This window comes from Micromys minutus (genome assembly GCF_963924665.1).
Source record: "Micromys minutus genome assembly, chromosome: 7".
Taxonomy (NCBI): domain Eukaryota; kingdom Metazoa; phylum Chordata; class Mammalia; order Rodentia; family Muridae; genus Micromys; species Micromys minutus.
Genome location: NC_137976.1, coordinates 70,097,958 through 70,115,809, shown reverse-complemented (window position 1 = coordinate 70,115,809; position 17,852 = coordinate 70,097,958). Strand labels below are relative to the sequence as shown.

The 17,852-nt window shown below is 45.8% G+C and overlaps 1 protein-coding gene across 1 annotated transcript in view; it reads right to left on the bottom strand.

Moving 5' to 3' along the window:
* LIPH (lipase H) overlaps nt 1–17,109 on the bottom strand; it is a gene marked incomplete at its 3' end in the record, with an annotated part of 32,559 nt that extends 15,450 nt beyond the window's left edge. The window contains exons 1-4 of the mRNA XM_080919538.1: nt 16,995–17,109; nt 7,535–7,902; nt 5,535–5,643; nt 1,522–1,623 (exon numbers count right to left, since the gene is read on the bottom strand). Of these exons, the coding sequence (XP_080775664.1) occupies nt 1,522–1,623; nt 5,535–5,643; nt 7,535–7,902; nt 16,995–17,043 (628 nt within the window). The 5' untranslated portion in view covers nt 17,044–17,109. The remainder of the gene's footprint in view (nt 1–1,521; nt 1,624–5,534; nt 5,644–7,534; nt 7,903–16,994) is intronic.
* Nucleotides 17,110–17,852: the final 743 nt, after the last annotated feature.

Genomic DNA, 17,852 nt, shown 5'->3' with positions numbered 1-17,852 from the left:
AGAAATGTTGACAGCTTATAATCAGCCTCGGCTGCACCCTGCCAGGCCAGCCTGGGAATACACAGCAAAGCATCTCAGAAAAAGTAAAAGTAAATGTTTACATATATATGTATATGTTATGTGCAGTATATTGTAGTAATCATCACAATAGTTTTCCTATTCTGAGGATCTGTGTCAGTTGGGTGTGTGTCTTGCACGCTCTTCCATTTCCATAGGTCTGCACACAGCTGTGCGGAAGTGGCTTAGACGTCAGGTTTGCCTCAGCAATACCCAAAAGAACCAAAACCTGGGATCTGCCTCACTGACGTTTGTACTCTTTCCTTCAAAATTCACTTCTCGAGAATGAAAAACAAATTGTTCTATTCTGTCCATCTTAAAACAGCACTTAAGCAAGGAACTGTTTCTCAAGTGTCATGGTAAAGATGCAGCTGTCCACAAAAGGCCATTTCCCCCAGACAAACAGTCACTACTTGTCATACAGGCATGCCCATGATACAGAGTCAGGGACAATTTTTTTAAAAAGCCAAAAATTCGTAGTGTTTCTGTGTGTGTTGGCACACATGTACTAGCATGAATTTGGTGGTCGGGGATCAACTGTGAGAATCAGATCTCTCCCTGCATCCGATGGACTCCAGTGACCAAACTCAGGTTGGCAGCGAGAACCCTTCCTGGCTGAGCCACCTCACAGACCTCAGGCTGACTTGTTCTTTGTTTCCTGGTGCTGGGGCATGCCACATAAGCACTACCACTGAGCCACATCCTCAGCCCTGGGTCCTTGATTTGTTAGCTAGTTGTACCATAAATCACACACACACACACACACACACACACACACACACACTCACACACACACTCACACACAAACTCACACACACACACGCTCACACACGCTCACACACACTCTCACACACTCACACACACACTCACACACACTCACACACACACGCTCACACACACTCACACACACTCACACACACACTCATACACACACTCACACACACTCACACACAAACTCACACACACACACTCACACACACACTCACACACGCTCACACACACACGCTCACACACACACACACACACACACTCACACACACACACACACACACACACAAGTGCACAATTAACAGAGCACTCTGTTGCTGCATCCGTCCTTCCCAAGTTCCCAGTTGGCTCATCCCTGAGACATTTAGATACAGCGGGTATCTATCCTCTGGATCTTCTCAGCCATCGTCTTGACACCCAACCATGAACATCACCCCAAGCCACCCACACGTACCACATGACAGATAGGAACTCAGCATGTTGAGAGATAGAAATGATCTGGGAGAGCCACAAAAAGCCAGGAATGGGCCGGGGCGTGCTCTGAGTTGGAAGATGCAGGACTCTCAGCCCAGGGAAATGAGAGAAAGAGCCGGGCCACCCGGAAAGCTAATTAGCACAAACCAGATCCACAGCAGTGGTGGGACTGGGGTGGGGAGGTGGGGCGACGGTGGCAACTCACAAAGACAGAAGTATTACCGTCAGTGTCGGAGTGGATGACGTCCACGAACTGTGCGTCGCTGGGATCTAATCTCTCCTCAGGAGGTCTCCCGTTGAATAAAGGGCCTGCAGGGTCTAGACCTAAAAGAAAGCAGAGCAGCTTGGCAGCCCCACACGTGAGTCACCGCTCTTTGCATCCCTCCCGGAGAGGCTGCAGGGCATGCTTGGGTGAGTAATTGCTAGCATCCCAGCATGTCCTGTCCACAGCCAGTAGCTTTTTCCCACAGTGTGGATGGTTACTGAGAGTGGCTCTGAGAGAGGCTCCATGAGGAGGTCGGTACAGGAAAGAGCCCGCAGCAGGAAGTCACACAGTCTGCTTCAGTAGAAAAGCTCCTCCGGCAAAAAGCCCTCAGAGAGAGTGACCGAGGAACGGCGGGGCTGGGAATTAAACCCAGGACCTTACCTTACGCAGGAAGCTACCCCAGCTACATCTCCAGCCCTTGACAAAGTTCCCTCATGTCGCTCAAACCAGCTTGAATTAGCTGTGTAGCCCAGACTGGCCTCTAACTGGAATTTCAGTCACCCATCATTCCCTGATCTTCCCACCCGGCTCGGCTCTTTTTCACTGACTAACACATTTGAAACAGTCACAAAACCAGGTTGGCCAGCATGATCCTGTCCTGCTGGGGAATTCCATCCTAGGGGGTCTCAACCATCCCGGCCAGAGCCTGGCCCTCCATCTGCTCTGCTCTCTCAGACCCTAGCTGAGCCAGCTCTGCAGGAAGCTGTGAGCCTCTCTGGAGAGGCTGGGTTTGGAAGAACACTGTGGTGCACTATCATCGGCAGATCAAATGGTTAGGTTAGACTGGGCTAGGTTAGGGTGAGCTGGGCTTCATTGCCACAGCAGTGAAACACCTGGAAAATCACTCCTGGGGATTCTAGAAGCACAGCTCGAACTCTGTCAAAATCCCAATTTGTTAGATAAAGCCCCATGCAGAGAGGGCTTTAAGGGTACCTTCCTCGGAAGATTAACCTATGAATACCATCGTATGCTTAAATTCATTTTTCTTTCCTTGCTTTGGGTGCTGGAGGTTAAACCCAAGGCCTTGTGCATGCTGAGCAGGTGCTACTACACAGGTGCTCCCCTCGTCCCTCAGGATGCTTCTCTGAGGACATCTTCCCTTCCTGTGCACAATCAAGAGGCAGCATCTGCGGTTCTGTTTCCTGCTTCCTTCTCGCCCAGTGTCCTGATTCCTTGAAACATTCCTTTGTCTACCCTCCCTCCTTTCCTTGTCCCTCCAAAGCTTGTCCCAGCTTTCTTCTTCTGTCCTCTCCAACTGAAACTGGTGTGGGAGGGTGTGAGGTAACTCAGTCACTCAAGACCAAAGGGTGGACTCAGTCCAACAGGTCCCAACACCGTAGGAAAACTCCACAGCCTTGGAAGGAATGTACCCAGAAACCACCCCCTCTCACATCAGGCAACACCAACCACTTTTGAGCCAAACTATATAAATAGCAGGTGCTCTGACCTAGAGCCTTCTGTAGATCTAGAAAACATTTAGACCAGGGAGGCACTGAGCGTGGCAGGAACTATCTGAGTACCAGCACATAGAAAATGGAGGGAAAAGTATGGGCCAGAACCTGAATCCATATTTGCAGTTAAAAGTTTCTAGCAGTTGCCTAACATGGGCTTCAGAGTTACACCTTGTCTCAAAAGGACAAAAGAAGACAAAGCCGGGAAATAGGCAGTTCAGTAGGCAAAGGCACTTGCCAGCAAGCCTGACAATACCAGTTCAATCCCAGGACCTATATGGTATAAGGAGAGACCTGACTCCTGTAAATTGTCCCCTAACTTTTAGATGCATGGTGTGCCACACCCCCCCGCACATATATACACACACAAAATGTATATAACAAAAAAATTTGAAATAAAAAATTTTATACTTTAGTTAAAATTATTTAATATCTAATATAATAAGATAAAATAGTACTCAAAATTAAAAATAAACAAAATAAAACCAGCCAGATATAGTAGGTCACACTTGTAACCCCAGCAGTTAAGAGTCTGAGGCAGGAGGATTGGCTGGTCTGAGCTTAGTTAGTTTCTAGACCAACCTGGGCTACAGAGAGAAACCCTGCTTCAACACAACAAACAATATAATGCATCTTGCTTAACCAGCATATCTAAAATTTGTCGTGCCAGTACATGCAATAATAAATGCGAGGTTTGATTTTTTTTCTTTTTTCTTCTTTCTGAACCTTTATCTTCAAAAGAAGCACACTTAGAACCCATCTCAGTTCCCACTGGCTTCATTCAAGGGTCTGGTGACTGCAAGGACCTAACAGCTCCAGTATTGTTTCTCAAAGGGCGGTGCTCAGACTACGAGCATCTTCGGGTTAAAATGTAGGCCCCTTAACTCACGGCAGAGTCTGAGGCTGGCATACATAAGATTCTGGATTCATCCCAGCACCAAACATGAAGGAAGGAGGGAGGGAGGGAAGGAGGAAGGAGGGGGGAGCTAATGAGAAGCCAACCCAAGAGACATACCTGGGGAAGAGAAGCCGAAGAGAGGAAATTGACCGCAGAGTGAAGGGCCGAACAGGTGCAGGAGTGACCTACCCTGGTCTCAGGAAATAATAGTGGCTTTTGTCCGTGGCTGATAGATCACATTCCCACCCTGTGACCCAGTGAGCACACCCAAGCAAGAACAAAGGGACTCGGAATCCTCTTGAGACCACTGAGACTAAATCTGAGGCTCGGAGAGATAGATGGTGAGGAGAGGACTGGAGGCAGCCACGGAGGTAGACATTTCATTTGTGGACCGGAAATTGAGTCTGGATCTCGGGGTAGGTCACATGGGCCTAGAGCAGCAGAAAGCCTGGCTTAGGGAATTTCTGTATTTAGAGGCTAGGTACACTGCCGTTCACGTGATCAGGAGGCCACAGGAAAGAACATGGCGCTTGGGAAGAACGAAATGCTTGGCTTAAGTGTACATCTGGTCCATTTCTTCCTAGCTCTGTGATCAGTGACCTGGAGTTGGCAGTGACATCATTAGTCACTACCAAGGAAATCAGCATAGAAACCAGCAACTGTGTAAGTCACAGCCCGCCACCGAACCCCACTGCAACACCATGGGAAAGAAAAGTCCCCTCTATCCGAAAAGGGATCCCTGGGGTGAGGCAAACCCAAGCCTTTCTAAGTGTGAGCTAGGGCTCTCTTTCTTTGTCTCTCTGTGTCTCTCTGTCTGTCTGTCTCTCTCTCTGTCTCTGTCTCTCTATCTGTCTGTATCTCCCTCTCTCTCTCTCTCTCTCTCTCAGCTTTTAAAATTACTTTGGTTCCCTAGGAAGGTAGGGAAATAGATAATTAAGGTAACCTTGGCTTTTGGGAAAAGTGAGAAAAAAAATTCAAAACAAACACTGGGAAGCCCTGCCAGCACGCTGGGTGCGGGGGAAGGGGATTTGGGGCTGTGAGGTTACCACATCCCCCAACGTGTATTTGAAGTCATTTACATTTCCTCTCCTTCCACACACTTCCGTCTTACAGCCTCCCTAAATTTAAAACCCTGGGCAATGAATGGATGGATGGATGGATGGATGGATGGATGGATGGATGGATGAATGAATGAATTCTGGGCAAGGTGAATGAGATCCCTTGAAGGCCCGGCCCTCAGCCCTGTGAATAGCTGTGGAAAATTCCTAAGCTATAGGCAAGAAATCCAGAGCAAGTCTTTGTCCTCTAGGGTTTGACCTCCTGGGATTCCAGTATTTTCGTTAGAGTTTGCTAGAAAGCTGATATTTAGCCACAAATTTCCCTTTTCCTTTTCCGTCCATGAGTCTACAGCCATGCCTGGTGAGTTGCTCTCTGGGCACAGGTCAGAGCCCTATGAGATATTGGTGGGGGGTGACCATAAGAAAAATAAGGTCACCACCAAGCTTTTCTGTGCAATTTGCAAAATGTTCTACATGGGCGGAGGTCAATATTACCTGTGTGGTGGTCCTCTTCCAGAGAACACCTGCCCAGGTGAGCCCCCAGTAACTGCCAGGAACCTTACCTGTGATTCTCCCCAGCTTCCCAGAATACATTTCTCCAACAAATCCAGATATGTGGGCTCCTAGGCTTACTCCAATCATGTAAATGTTGTCCAGAGAAGCTCCTTTGGCCTAGAGTTTCATTAATAAATTGTAAGCGTTCAGAAATTGACCACACTTGCAGAGATTTCCTGTTTGCTTTGAAGGAATATTCCTAAGTGCTTAATATCTATTCTCACTAGGGCTACTTCGTGTGTGGGTAGATAGGAATGCACATCTATATACTTATGTGTAGAGGTCAGAGGTCAAAGAGTCAGGTGTCTGGCTGGAGAGATAGCTCAGTGGTTAGGAACACTTGTTGCTCTTGCCGAAGAGCCAGGTTCAATTCTCAGCACCCACACAGCTGCTCACAACTGAATATAATTCAGTTCCAGAGGCTCCAGTGCCTTCTCTGACTTCTGTAGGCACCAACACATGCATGGTGTACACATATACATGCAGGCAAAACACTCATATACATAAAAAAGAATAAATAAATCTTTTTAAGTCTGATGTCTCCCTCAATTGCTCCCCACCTCATTTTTTGAGACAGGGTCTCTCTCCAAGCCTGGAATTAGCTGATTTTGTTAGACTAGCCAACAAGCCCTAGGAAGTCTGCTGTCTCTGCTTCCCTGGGTCAGGGATATAGGCATGCACAGTTTACTGCTGTGCCCAGATGTTTCATAGAGGTTCTGCGAATTGAAACCTTCATGGTGCAAGTGTTCATCAACAGAACCAACTCCTAAGCCCCTATTGTCTCATTTGAATGTCACAAGAGGGCTGGAGAGGTAGCTCGGTGGCAGAACACTTGTCTTGTATGTTATAAGCCTTAGGATCAATCTCCAGCATGGCAAAAAAAAAAAAAAGAGGGGAGGTTACAGCATCCTGCAATGTCAATCTGACTCCTTTAATACACAGATAAGGAAAGTGAAGCCCAGAGCTGAGGGCATCTGACCCAGTGGGGAGGGAACAGAGCAGGATTCAAACCAACCTGCTAGCTACCAAATTTGTGTCTTTTCATGTCTCCACTCCTGACTCTACTGGTTGTCAAGCAGAGAGAGTCGTGTTTAGGGGCTTCCAGAAAGGAGAAGGGATGATAGAGCACTTCGAAGGATTCCTAACGAAGTCACTATCTCAGGGAGGCAAAGGTGAGGGCGGGAAGGTAGACCTCACTGACCACAGGCTGCAGCTTGCTCTGAGCCACCCAAACTTTAACCTGCTGGCCGAGCAGCTTGCATAAGCCTCATGTCGCCACCACCACAGTGGTCACCATTTGGGTGTCTCTTTGCAAGTGCTCTGACTTCATGAGATATTGTTTTGTTTTTCAAGACACGGCTTCTAGAACTTGTAGACCTGGCTATTCTGGAACTTGCTCTGAAGACCAGGCTGGTATCGAACTCACAGAGACCTGCCTTTTTCTGCTTCCAGAGTGCTGGGATTAAAGACTTGTGCTATCACAACCTGGCTCATGTCACATCTTTGTTATGTTGGGGGGCGAGGGCGTGTAACTCATGAGAACACTCTCTAAATAAAGGCTAGGTACTGCCTTGGGAGACTTTCTAAACATATTGACTGTTCCTCCAAACCATGTGTTTTCACCGTGGTTGGGGATAACTTGGAGTTTTGTAGCTTGGTCTTGTAGCTGAACAGCTACAGAAGTTGAAGGAGATCCAGGCGTTTAAACTGACAACTCTAGGAAGAGCCTGTTCTACTCTGACACCCTCACAGTAGCCACAAAATGATGCTCCTTTCGGCCATTAGCTACGGAAGATAGTGAGGACTTAAGATCGACATTTAAAATGAGAACATTGCCCCAAACCCCTTTTCTGTGGATGGACAACCCACAGAGCCACACCCTCTTCCCTGGGTTTATTCAGAATTGCATAGTGTGACAAAATAGCCACCCCCCCCCCCCATCATCCAACCAAGTGATGCTAACTGGTTAAGCTTCCAAACAAGGTCATCTAAGACAAGTGTTTCTTACCAACATATGGTCGATAAAGTCCTTCAAAATAAGAGCTACTTTTCTGGTCTTGCTAGAAGCATGGGGGTATATCACAGTTGTGGCTCCTCGATTCCAATCAACAACTACCACATTCATCTCTTGTACATGGATTAAACTCTGTACCAACTCCTCCATCCAAACTGGAGGGGAGCCCGTCGGCCGGAAACCGTGGATAATAAATGTGGTTTTCTGGGTCACATTTAAGCTCCCCAGAGCTGTAGAGTTGATGACTTGTGCACAGGCCTGGTCTCTCTGTGTGTAGAGCATCAGTCTTACAGATAGCCCCGTACCAACCACTGCACTGTGGAAGCTCAGTCTGGTGAAGGATGGGCATGCTTCATCCGTATCTGGAAATAAGAATTAGATGATGTCATACAGTGCCTCCTAAGCAAGAAGGTGCTGTGATCTGCTCCTTGATGTTCTTACACTCCCCACAGCACCTGGTTGGGAGCATCTTGCTGGTAATGTCACCCGGTGGGACAGTCACTAGGAAACAACCAGTAAAAATGCCATAGAGAAACTGGGCAGAATCTTGCTTAGCCATCCAGCTGTGGTACCACGGAGGGCAATGTGCCTTATGTGACTGTAACGTCAGAGGCCTCAGGGGCCACAGTGTCACTGTTCTGGTGCTGATGCTGGAACTGGAACCCAACTGTGACCAGAAAACTGACAAATATAAAATGGGAAACAAGACCTATCTTTCTGACAATTGATCACCAAAATAAACAGTACAAGGAGGTTGTGGGTCTGCTCTAAATTAAAGGAGAGCAAAGATGGATACACTAGGGCAATCCTTGAACTTAGGGTGGACCTCGTGGTAGAAGGAAAATGCAATGAAATAAACTAAGTCAGGAAAATCGGTATCTAGGCAATCCAGTAAAAGTTTGACCTCAGCTTTCAATTCGTGAAGACAGTCGGTCACACTGTGGTTATTCTGGTGGTTTGAATATGAATGGCCCTCATAAACTCATATATTTCAATGCTTCCTCAACAGGGAATGACAGTACTTGAGAAGGATTAGAAGGTGTGGCTTTGTTGGAATGGGTGTGGCCTTGTTGAAGGAAGTGTGTCATTGGGGGTGGGTAGATATTTCAAAAGCCCACATTTGGCCTGCCCCCCCCCCGCCTCTCTTTCCCTCCCCTGCTTCCCTGCTCCTCTCCCCCAATCTCTCTACCTGTGAATCAGGATGCAGCTGTCAGCTATTCCTCCACGCCTGCCATGATGACAATGGACAAACCTCTGAAGCTGTAAACCAGCCCCAATTAAACACTTTCCTGTAAAGGAGTTGCTGTGGTCATGGTATCTCTTCACAGCAACAGAACAGTGGCTAAGAGAGTCATAAAAGAGAAAATCCCAATTCTTAGAAAATATAACTAAAGCATTTAAAGGTAAAAGGCCAAACTTACTGACAAATTATTCAGAAAATGTTAGCAGATAGCTAACTGACGATGAAATGTGTGCACCAAAATGTTAAAAATAACAATCTAGGGCTACAGGCCCAGGAAGTTCCGCAAAGAACCAGTAAGTATATCTGCACAAAGGTTTGTTCTGTGTGCTCTCCCATTCTTGTAGCTTTTCTAAAAATGTTCAGTTATTTCCAAATATAAATAAAAGGGAAGCACAAGGCAAAGATCCATCAGTGGCAGACAGATAAAATGCGCTGTCAGTTCTGACCTCGAAAAGCAAGATTGGATGAATGTGATGGTGCATGCCTTTCATCCCAGCATTCAGGAAGCAGAGGCAGGTGGATCTCTGCGAGTTCAAGGTCAGCTGGGCTGCGTAGTAAAACCCTGTCTCTAAAAGAGGAGGAAGAGGAAGAGAAGGAAGGGGAAGAGAAGGAGGCCGCTGCATCAGCAGCAAAAGCAAGGGAACCAAGGGAAGGGAAGAAAGGAAGGAATGAGCAAAAGGAGGCAGACACTTGAGACTTCAGTTCAAGGGGCAAGGGAGGAGAGCTGGAGATAAAGGAAAGTTCAAGCTGTAAGATGATAGGAGGGGAAATGGAGGGATGGCTCAGTGGTTAAGGGCACTGACGGCTCTCACAGACGACCTGGTTTTGGTGCTCAGCACCCACATGGTAACTCACAACTTCACAACTGCCTAGAACTCTGGTTCTAAAGGTTCTGCTACCTTCTTCTGGCCTCCATAGGCAGGACACACACACACACAGTATACATGCACATATACACACAGAAAAGTTCATGTACATTAAAAAATATGAATGCTGGAGAGATGGCTCAATGGTTAAAAGCACTCACAGACTCCTGCAGAGGACACAGGTTCAGTTCCCAGTACCCACATGTGGTATCTAACCACCTGTAACTCCAGCTCCAAGGGATTTGAAGCCCTCTCCCCACCTCTACCAGCTCCTGCATGCATGTAGTGGACATACATACACTAGGGAATACAAACAAAAAAATCAAATTCAAAGAAAAGGAAAATATATGTATGGATGTATATTAACATGGAAGAGGTTTGAGGTAGGTCCTTGGTTTTGGAATTTGTCAGAATTGGACCTTTGTAATATTATATAATGCTTTGATCAAGAGCTGCTATCAGAGGTCTTTGTGAACTACTCAGAGATGGAACACACATGCACAGGATCCTGTGTCCAACTCCAGCCACCAAGAGACAAAAGGCAAAAAGGCAAATACGAGCGAAAATGCTCGTTTCCAGACACAATGTAACGATCAGGAACTGCATTATTTTAAATAGAAATATTTGAAGACCACCCTGTACAGCACCACCTCACACTCAGCTTCATGTGTGGGGAGCAGCTCTGTAGAAAGTGAAGCACAGCCCCAACACCAAGCTGGGGAGCATCCCCCAGGGCGACGTTAAGGGCAGAGAGAAGTTGAGGGAACAGGGATGGAACAGAGGGGAAGGACATTAACTTTTGATAGGTCACCAAAAGGCAGGGCAACCTTAAGACACACCTATTCTGACTTCTCTCAATGGAAACTTAAGAACTAACTATGCAGAGACATCTGGGTACTTTTGGTCACAATTGCAGTAATAGTGACCAAAACCATACGTGATGTTCTGGGCCCTACATTGATGCTAGTTCAGTCTGGATTGGTCCCGGAGTCAACACTTCCATGTTACCCTTCACTTCCTCTTCCTGAAAAGGAAATGCTCTTGAGAGCACAGACTGCACCTGTCGGTCTGCTCGGAGGGCTATCACAGAACAGTAACTCAGTATTTAATTTGTCATCTGACGGTACTGCAGGTGTTGTGGAACGGGGCTCTGAGCTCTCTGGATCTTATCCATCTGTAAAATTAAAAGGTTGCGATGTTGGTCTTTTGTTTCCTTTTGTCTGTTTGTTTTTGGTAGCATGGTTTTTCAAGACAAGAGTTTTCTCTGTGTATGGCCCTGGCTGTCCCAGAACTCACTCTGTAGACCAGGCTGGCTTCAAACTCAGAGTCTGTGCAACCTACTCTCCAGATGGCCTGGAAAAATCACATTTGTTTTCTCATGCTACCTATGTGTGCAAGAGAGGAATGCGGATGGGACTAATCCTGAGTGAGCTCATCCTGGGGAAGGCGGATGTTTCTTTACTTAATTTCTAAGTCTGCTCACTTTGGGACACATGAGCCTATGTGTTAGAAGCCTATGGGCTAGTCGCCACACATTCACTGGAGTCCTTGAGAGACGGGAGGCTGGTAAGCTGAAGGTCAGCCTGGGCTATAATGAGAATGTGTTACCAGAGGTAGGGGTGGGAAAGCCATAGAAAGCACAGTGGACTTCACCATGCCACCTGGCAGGCCACCTGCCCTTTAACCCCATCTCTCATGGCTTATCTGAAACAAGAGAAATTATACCTATCCTTTCCCGTTTATTTTGGAGTTCAGATACTCTGGAATAGCATTTCCTCCCATCCTGTGTTCTTAGAATCAAAATGGCCTCAACTGGCTATTTCCGTGCTTAGTTCCCAGTTGGTGAACGGTTTGGGAAGGTTTAGGAAGCATGACCTGTAACAGGAGATGTGTCCCTGGAGGTGGGTTCTGAGATTTCAAAAGTTTGTGTCAGGCCCAGTCCCTCTCTCCCTCCCCCTGCGGCCTGTGGATCAGGATACAAAGCTCTTAGCTGTTGCTCCAACACTATGCCTGTTTGCTTCTTGCTATGATAATGAACCAACCTCTAAACTGTAAGCAAATTTCCACAGCAATGCTTTCTATTATAAGACTTGGCCACGGTGTCTCTTCACAGCAGTAGAACAGTAAGACACACCCCTCTCCCATGGCTTTCCTCTTTCAAGTAACTTTGTCTTAGGGGTTCACCATCAATCTGTCTGACAAAGTCCCTGAAGTGTGCTGGACCTGAGGCTGGCTCTATCCAGTCTTTCTAACCCTTCCTTTCTCAGGCACCAGCCCCAAAGCATACTGGGAAGTCTTCCTGCCCACTCTTCCCTCCTTCCCTAAATCCATCAACTGTACTCCTGGCAATAGAGCTCTTGGGTTTGTTAGTTTCTTCATTCGTCGGTTTAGTTTGGTTTGATTTTTTTTTTTATTACACCAGTGAAGGACACAGTACATGTGTGCCATGGTGTGGAGGTCAGAAGGTACAATAGCAGGTTCTCTCCTCCCACCATGATGGAACTCATGGAAGGCTTGGCATCAAGTGCCTTTAACCACTGAGTCCTCTCATCAGTTCCCTTGGTTTGGATGTTTGAGACAAGGTAGCATTATACAACCCAGGCTGGCTTCAAACTCAGGACACTTCTGCCTCAGCCTCCCTAGTCCTGGAGTTACAGGCATATAACACCATGCCTGATTCAAAACTACACTTACTGTTCATTAATTTTTTTCCCATTTGAAAATCTTTCATGTACAGGGCTGGTACCCACAGAGGCCCAGGGGAGCATCCGATCCCCTGGAACTGGAGTTAGAAATGATACTGAGCTGTCATGTGGGAGATGAGAACCAAACCCCAGTCCTCTGGAAGAGCATCAGTGCTCTTAACCACTGAGCATCTCTCCAGCCATTTATTAGATCTGACTTTTAAAAAGGCCCAACCCAGGGCCTTTGCCTAAGAGGCAAGCTCTCTACCACTCAGCTCCATCTTTGGTTCCCAGAATTAGACATTTGTAAAAGACAACATGAATCTGAACCGTGTTACAATTTGGCTTAAGCTACTGGGGGTCAGGGATTGTGTTGCTGTTGTGCTTGTATCAAATGTGTTCCTAGTGCTGGAGCTTTTTGTTGGTGTGAAAATTCTCAGCACTTTGGAGATCATACAAATACTAGACATTATGAGAAATAACTGTGTTCAATGGCTTCCCACATAGATTTCCATATTTTATTTTATGCCGGTGTATTTAAAGTTATGAATTATTTTATTTTTGGGCTATTTCAATGATTTCTTACAAAGTCAAGGTTACTCAGAGGATAACCAGTATATTAAACTGGTTTTTCAAGTTGAGCCTCCTCTCTGATAGTTCACTGAAACAGAAGAAATTATGCCTGTCTTTTTTAGACTGCTTACCCTGAAATAACATTTCTTATTAACACCTGGAAAATTACAAGGAAACAAACTCTATATACAGCACCCTTTGAGGAAGAATCTGGATTTTATTCAAAGGTGGCATAATTGTATATTACGACCTTTTTCCCTATATGAAAGGAAGAATCAAAGTTGAAAATCAGGGCTATCATTAGCCTTTTCATCTTGTGCAGCTCAGAATGGCCTTGAATTCACTGTGTAGCTGAGGGTCATCTTGAAAGTCTGATCCCCCTGCCTCCACTTCATATGCACTGAGGATGCAGGTATGTACAGCACCCCAAGTTTCTGCAATGCTGCAGATCAAGCCCAGGTTTCATGCACCCTAGGCAAGCACTCTTAACTGTCCCACACAGCAGACTCGCCGAAACGCTTCTTATAGTCTTGGCCATGTCTGTTTATGTACCAACCATGGATGCTCTCCTACTGGACGGACAGAGTAAAATCGTCATGGATTTCAGCTCATAAAGTGGGAAGTTTTAAATAAAAACAGTACAGTTCTGGGGAGGGCAGGGCTTTGAGAGTCAGACCTAGATCTGAGATCTAGACCTCTTTCCTAGGTACCCAAGCTGGCACAATCAACTGCCTAAACTCTCTTGAGTCTCAACCTTTCCTTTATAAAATAACCACAATTATGGTAATCTCTTAGGCAATGCTACACAAAGGCGGCTTGAATTTGAAGCCAGAACCTTGTGTCCCCACACGTATGTAATTATTTGATTGTGAAATGTCCCCCACAGGTTCATATGTTTGACTATTTGTCCCCAAATGTTGGCACTTGTTTTAAGAGGCTGCAGAATCCTTGGCAAGTGGGTCCTGGGCACAGGAAGTGTCCCTGAGGGCCAGGCCTTAAGGATTATGGGCTGGGCACACATCCAGCCCCAGCTCTCTGTTTTCCAACTGCTAAGATTCAGCAGCTGCACCATAATCTCCACCACCATCATCAGACCCCCAAGCCACCCTGCTTTCTCCCATGATGAGTTGAATCCTCTTATACCTGGAGCCAAAGAAGCCCTCCCTCATTTATGCTTATGCTGGTATTCTGTCACAACAGGGAAATCCATTCAATACGCTCATTATGGGTTCAATCTTCATTTCACACACACACACACACACACACACACACACACACACACACACACACACAAACTTTGGTATTTTGAACCAACTGAAAATGGTTGATCAAACACTCTACCATAAAGAAGAAGAAGAGGAAGAGACTCTCTGAATAAAGCTCTGTGTATTCAGTCTGTTCACACAGCAACACCAACTCCCATAAAATGCTATACAAGGAAGAGCCTGGGCCACCGGGGAACGGGTTGCTGATAAATGGCGCTCACCACACAGTATAGGTGATTGTAAAGAAAAAAAGTAGCATTTCTGCAAGTTGTTCTCTGACCTCCCTAGCACACTGTTGTTTGTGCATATATGTGCACACATGCACGCATTCGAACAACACAAACAAAAGTAAGTAAGTAAACTAATTAAATGTAACTTTTTAAGATAAGAAGCATAGCGCTGGAGCACTGGCTCAGTGGTTGAAGTTGTCGTCAGCTCTTCCTGAGGACTTGGGTTTGATTCCCAGCACCCACACGGTGGCTCCCAGGTAATGGTAAATCCGCTCGCAGACTGGAAGCCCTCTTCCGGCCTCTATGAGCACTGCATGCACATGGTACACAGACTACATTCAGGAAAAACACTCAAAAGGAAATCAAAAGAAAATTTAAAAATCACTTATCTTGATATCTACGTTTTGGTCCCTCTTCTCCTTGGGTGCTTTTCTGGGGAATGTTACCCACTTTACCCTAAGCCCCAGACTATCGGGGTTGCTCTAAGAATTGTAAGTGATACCTATGAGGTTTCCAGAACCTTGGCACATAGATGTTAAAAAGTTAGCAACTGCTGATTTGATGATGGACTGGAAAATACTATTTACCACAAAGGATTGTACAAAGACTTGAAACAGTGCCACAACAGTGGGCTGGAAATAAATCCTAATTATTATACATTTTCTCGTTTGATTCTAAGCTTCAACTATTGGCATATTTATATGACTCTTAACAGTTTTAATCAGTTCACAAAATTGAGCTTTACCGTCTTATCCTTTGCATTATTTTAATTTTAAAAGTTTTACATTTTCTTTAGGATTGTGTGTGCAAGTGCACACGCCCTTGCATGCCACAGCACACACGTGAGGAGATAGTGTTCCCCTTCCACCTCTCCAGAGGTTTGGGAGATCCAGCTCAGTGCCCAGGCTTACGGGGTTGACGTTTTTTTTAGCTGCTCAGCCATCTCACCGGCCCCTTTTGAACTAATTCTAAAGCGTGTTGGAGCATTTCTGAAAAAGCATGAGAACTGTTTTACTGGTTATTTTTCCTTTCCCTCATTCTGGCACTCCTGTGTGTGTGTGCGCTTGTGTGCACACACATGTAGGCGCGTGCTTGCACATGTGGAGGCTCTTGGAGTTTGGCAGGTGGCTTCCCTAATTGTTCCTCGGTTTGTGAACTGAGGCAGGGCCTCTCGTTGGAACACAGAGCTCTCTGGTTCCACTGATTGTTTGTCCCTACCCACCAAGCTCTGAAATTGTTAAGTGGGACTTCACAGCCCTTAAGCATTTATGTGGGTTCATGTTTGTTTGGCAAGTACCTTATCTGCTGAGCCATCGTCTCAGCCCCAAAGATCACTTTCTTTAACAACTAGTTTAGTACCAGAAGCAGCAAAGTGTCTGGGTGAGTTAAGGCAAGGGATAGGAAGCCTGAGTGTGTCCAGTGCCATACAGTAGGCGTGGGAAATCAGCCCCTACTCTGACCACGTGTGTACTTTGGCTTGCGTGCTCACATATATTAAATAAGTAAATAAACGCAACGGTAAAAAGCTTCATATTTGAAACCTTACCCAATCCTGGAGTAGAGACATTTCTACTATATCTCGTCTGCATTTGAAGTTTCCCGTTGGCTTGTTTGGTTGGTTGGTTGGTTTTTAAAGTTATTCTTGCAATTGGGAATATAATTCCGCAGTTGTGTGTTTGCCCAGTGTGTGTTAAAGCCCTAGGTGTAAAAGGACCCGGCACCCTCTGCTGCTGCTTCCAACAAAGGTTATTTCCGTAGAACACATTGTGTGTGACACTTTTGGGAGCCACGGAGCAGAGTGGTTTGCAGGTCTGATATCTGTCCCCTGCCCTTTAGAAAGTTATGTCAAGGCTGGGTGTGGTGGTGAACACCTTTATCCCAGTGAGTTCAAGACCGGCCTGGTTTATAGAGGGCTACACAGAGAAACCCTGTCTTAAAAAAACAAACAAACAGAAGTTTTGTCAGAATCCACAGTCACAAGCTTTGTGTGAAACGGAAGTGGGTTCCGGGAAGGACTGAGAGGTGCATTTTCCTTCATGTTTATCTCACCATGGAGATTCCTACTTTCATTTTGATTTTATTATCTTTCCTTGTATCGGAAATTGAACCCAGAGTGTCATACGTGCTAGGCATATGACTGAACTGTATCCTCCGTCTGGCAATCAACAATTTTGGCTATAAATATATCACTCACCATTATTAGAAATTTATGTATATAAAATTATGATTTTTGTAACAGTGGTTTAAATACACCTAGATAAATACATGGAAGTATAAAAGTTTACCATTGCAAAAAAATATAAAGCAAAAAAAACTGAAAAAAAACCCTTAACTTCTCTACTTAAGCGTCACAAAATAAATTTTTACAGTTTCAAAAAATCAGTTATTTAATTTTATATAGGTAGAATGACATAATTTAACTGTGAAAAATAATATTACATAGTCTTTTCGAGTTAACTCAGAGAGATAAGGGCTTGAAAAAAAATTCACCATAAGAAAGCTCATTTTGCCCATAGCTACTGTCCTCAAATATGCTCACACAGAACTTTGAAAGTTCACTCACACTTCTTAAAACATTGGCTAAACGACCTACCTGATTTCACCAAGCACAAGAAACTGATGAGAAAGCACAGCCTCAGCATAGGGAACCTCAAGAGATCATGTGTCCCAAACACAAGGACACGTCCCACTCGGCAGAGCCTGGCGTTCCCCGGTTCCCACCCTGGAGTCTCCCTTTCTCCAAGCGAGCTCACACAGCTAATCCGAGTCTGACAACAGGAAGTCCCTGGGGGAGGTTCTGTGGCCCTGTCAGTCCTGTCAGGATCTTTGGCTCCTCCTCTTTGCAATGAAAGGTCTGGGACTCTCGGAGGCAGGACTGGTGCGTATGTAAATGTGTCATTTGCATTTGGAAGGTGATGGAGTAACAAGTTTCCTTCCTCGTGGGCGGCTTATTAGCTGTTAGGCTTGGTGTGTTGAAATCAACCTCATTTGAGGTCCTTTCCCCTTATGAATGAAATGACAAATCCAGGTCAGTATTCCCCTGTCACCACTGTGTATACAAAACCACCTTCATGTTAACTCGCAGGCGTGTTCTCCACGGAGTAGTCTTTGGACTTTTATTAAGAACATTTCCTTAAGTTCAGGTACACAGCTGTGTGAACTAAGCTTCCGATTCGGGCAATCTTCTGTACGTAACCTTCTTCTCAACCAGAGTCCTTGTGACCCTCACAGTTGAGTTTTTATTTTTGAATTTTATTTATTGGGGGTTGCAGGTGAGTGTGGGTTGTGGTCCCTGCCCTTCTGTGCACGGTCTTGGGGGTCAGGCCTGAGAAGCACCTTTACCCACTGGGCAGCCTTACCCACACATCTTTCCAACCTTTCAAAGGCCGACGCCAGAAGTAACCAGTCCTGTTCCATGAGCGACTGTGTGTAAGGATACTCGGGCAGTAGA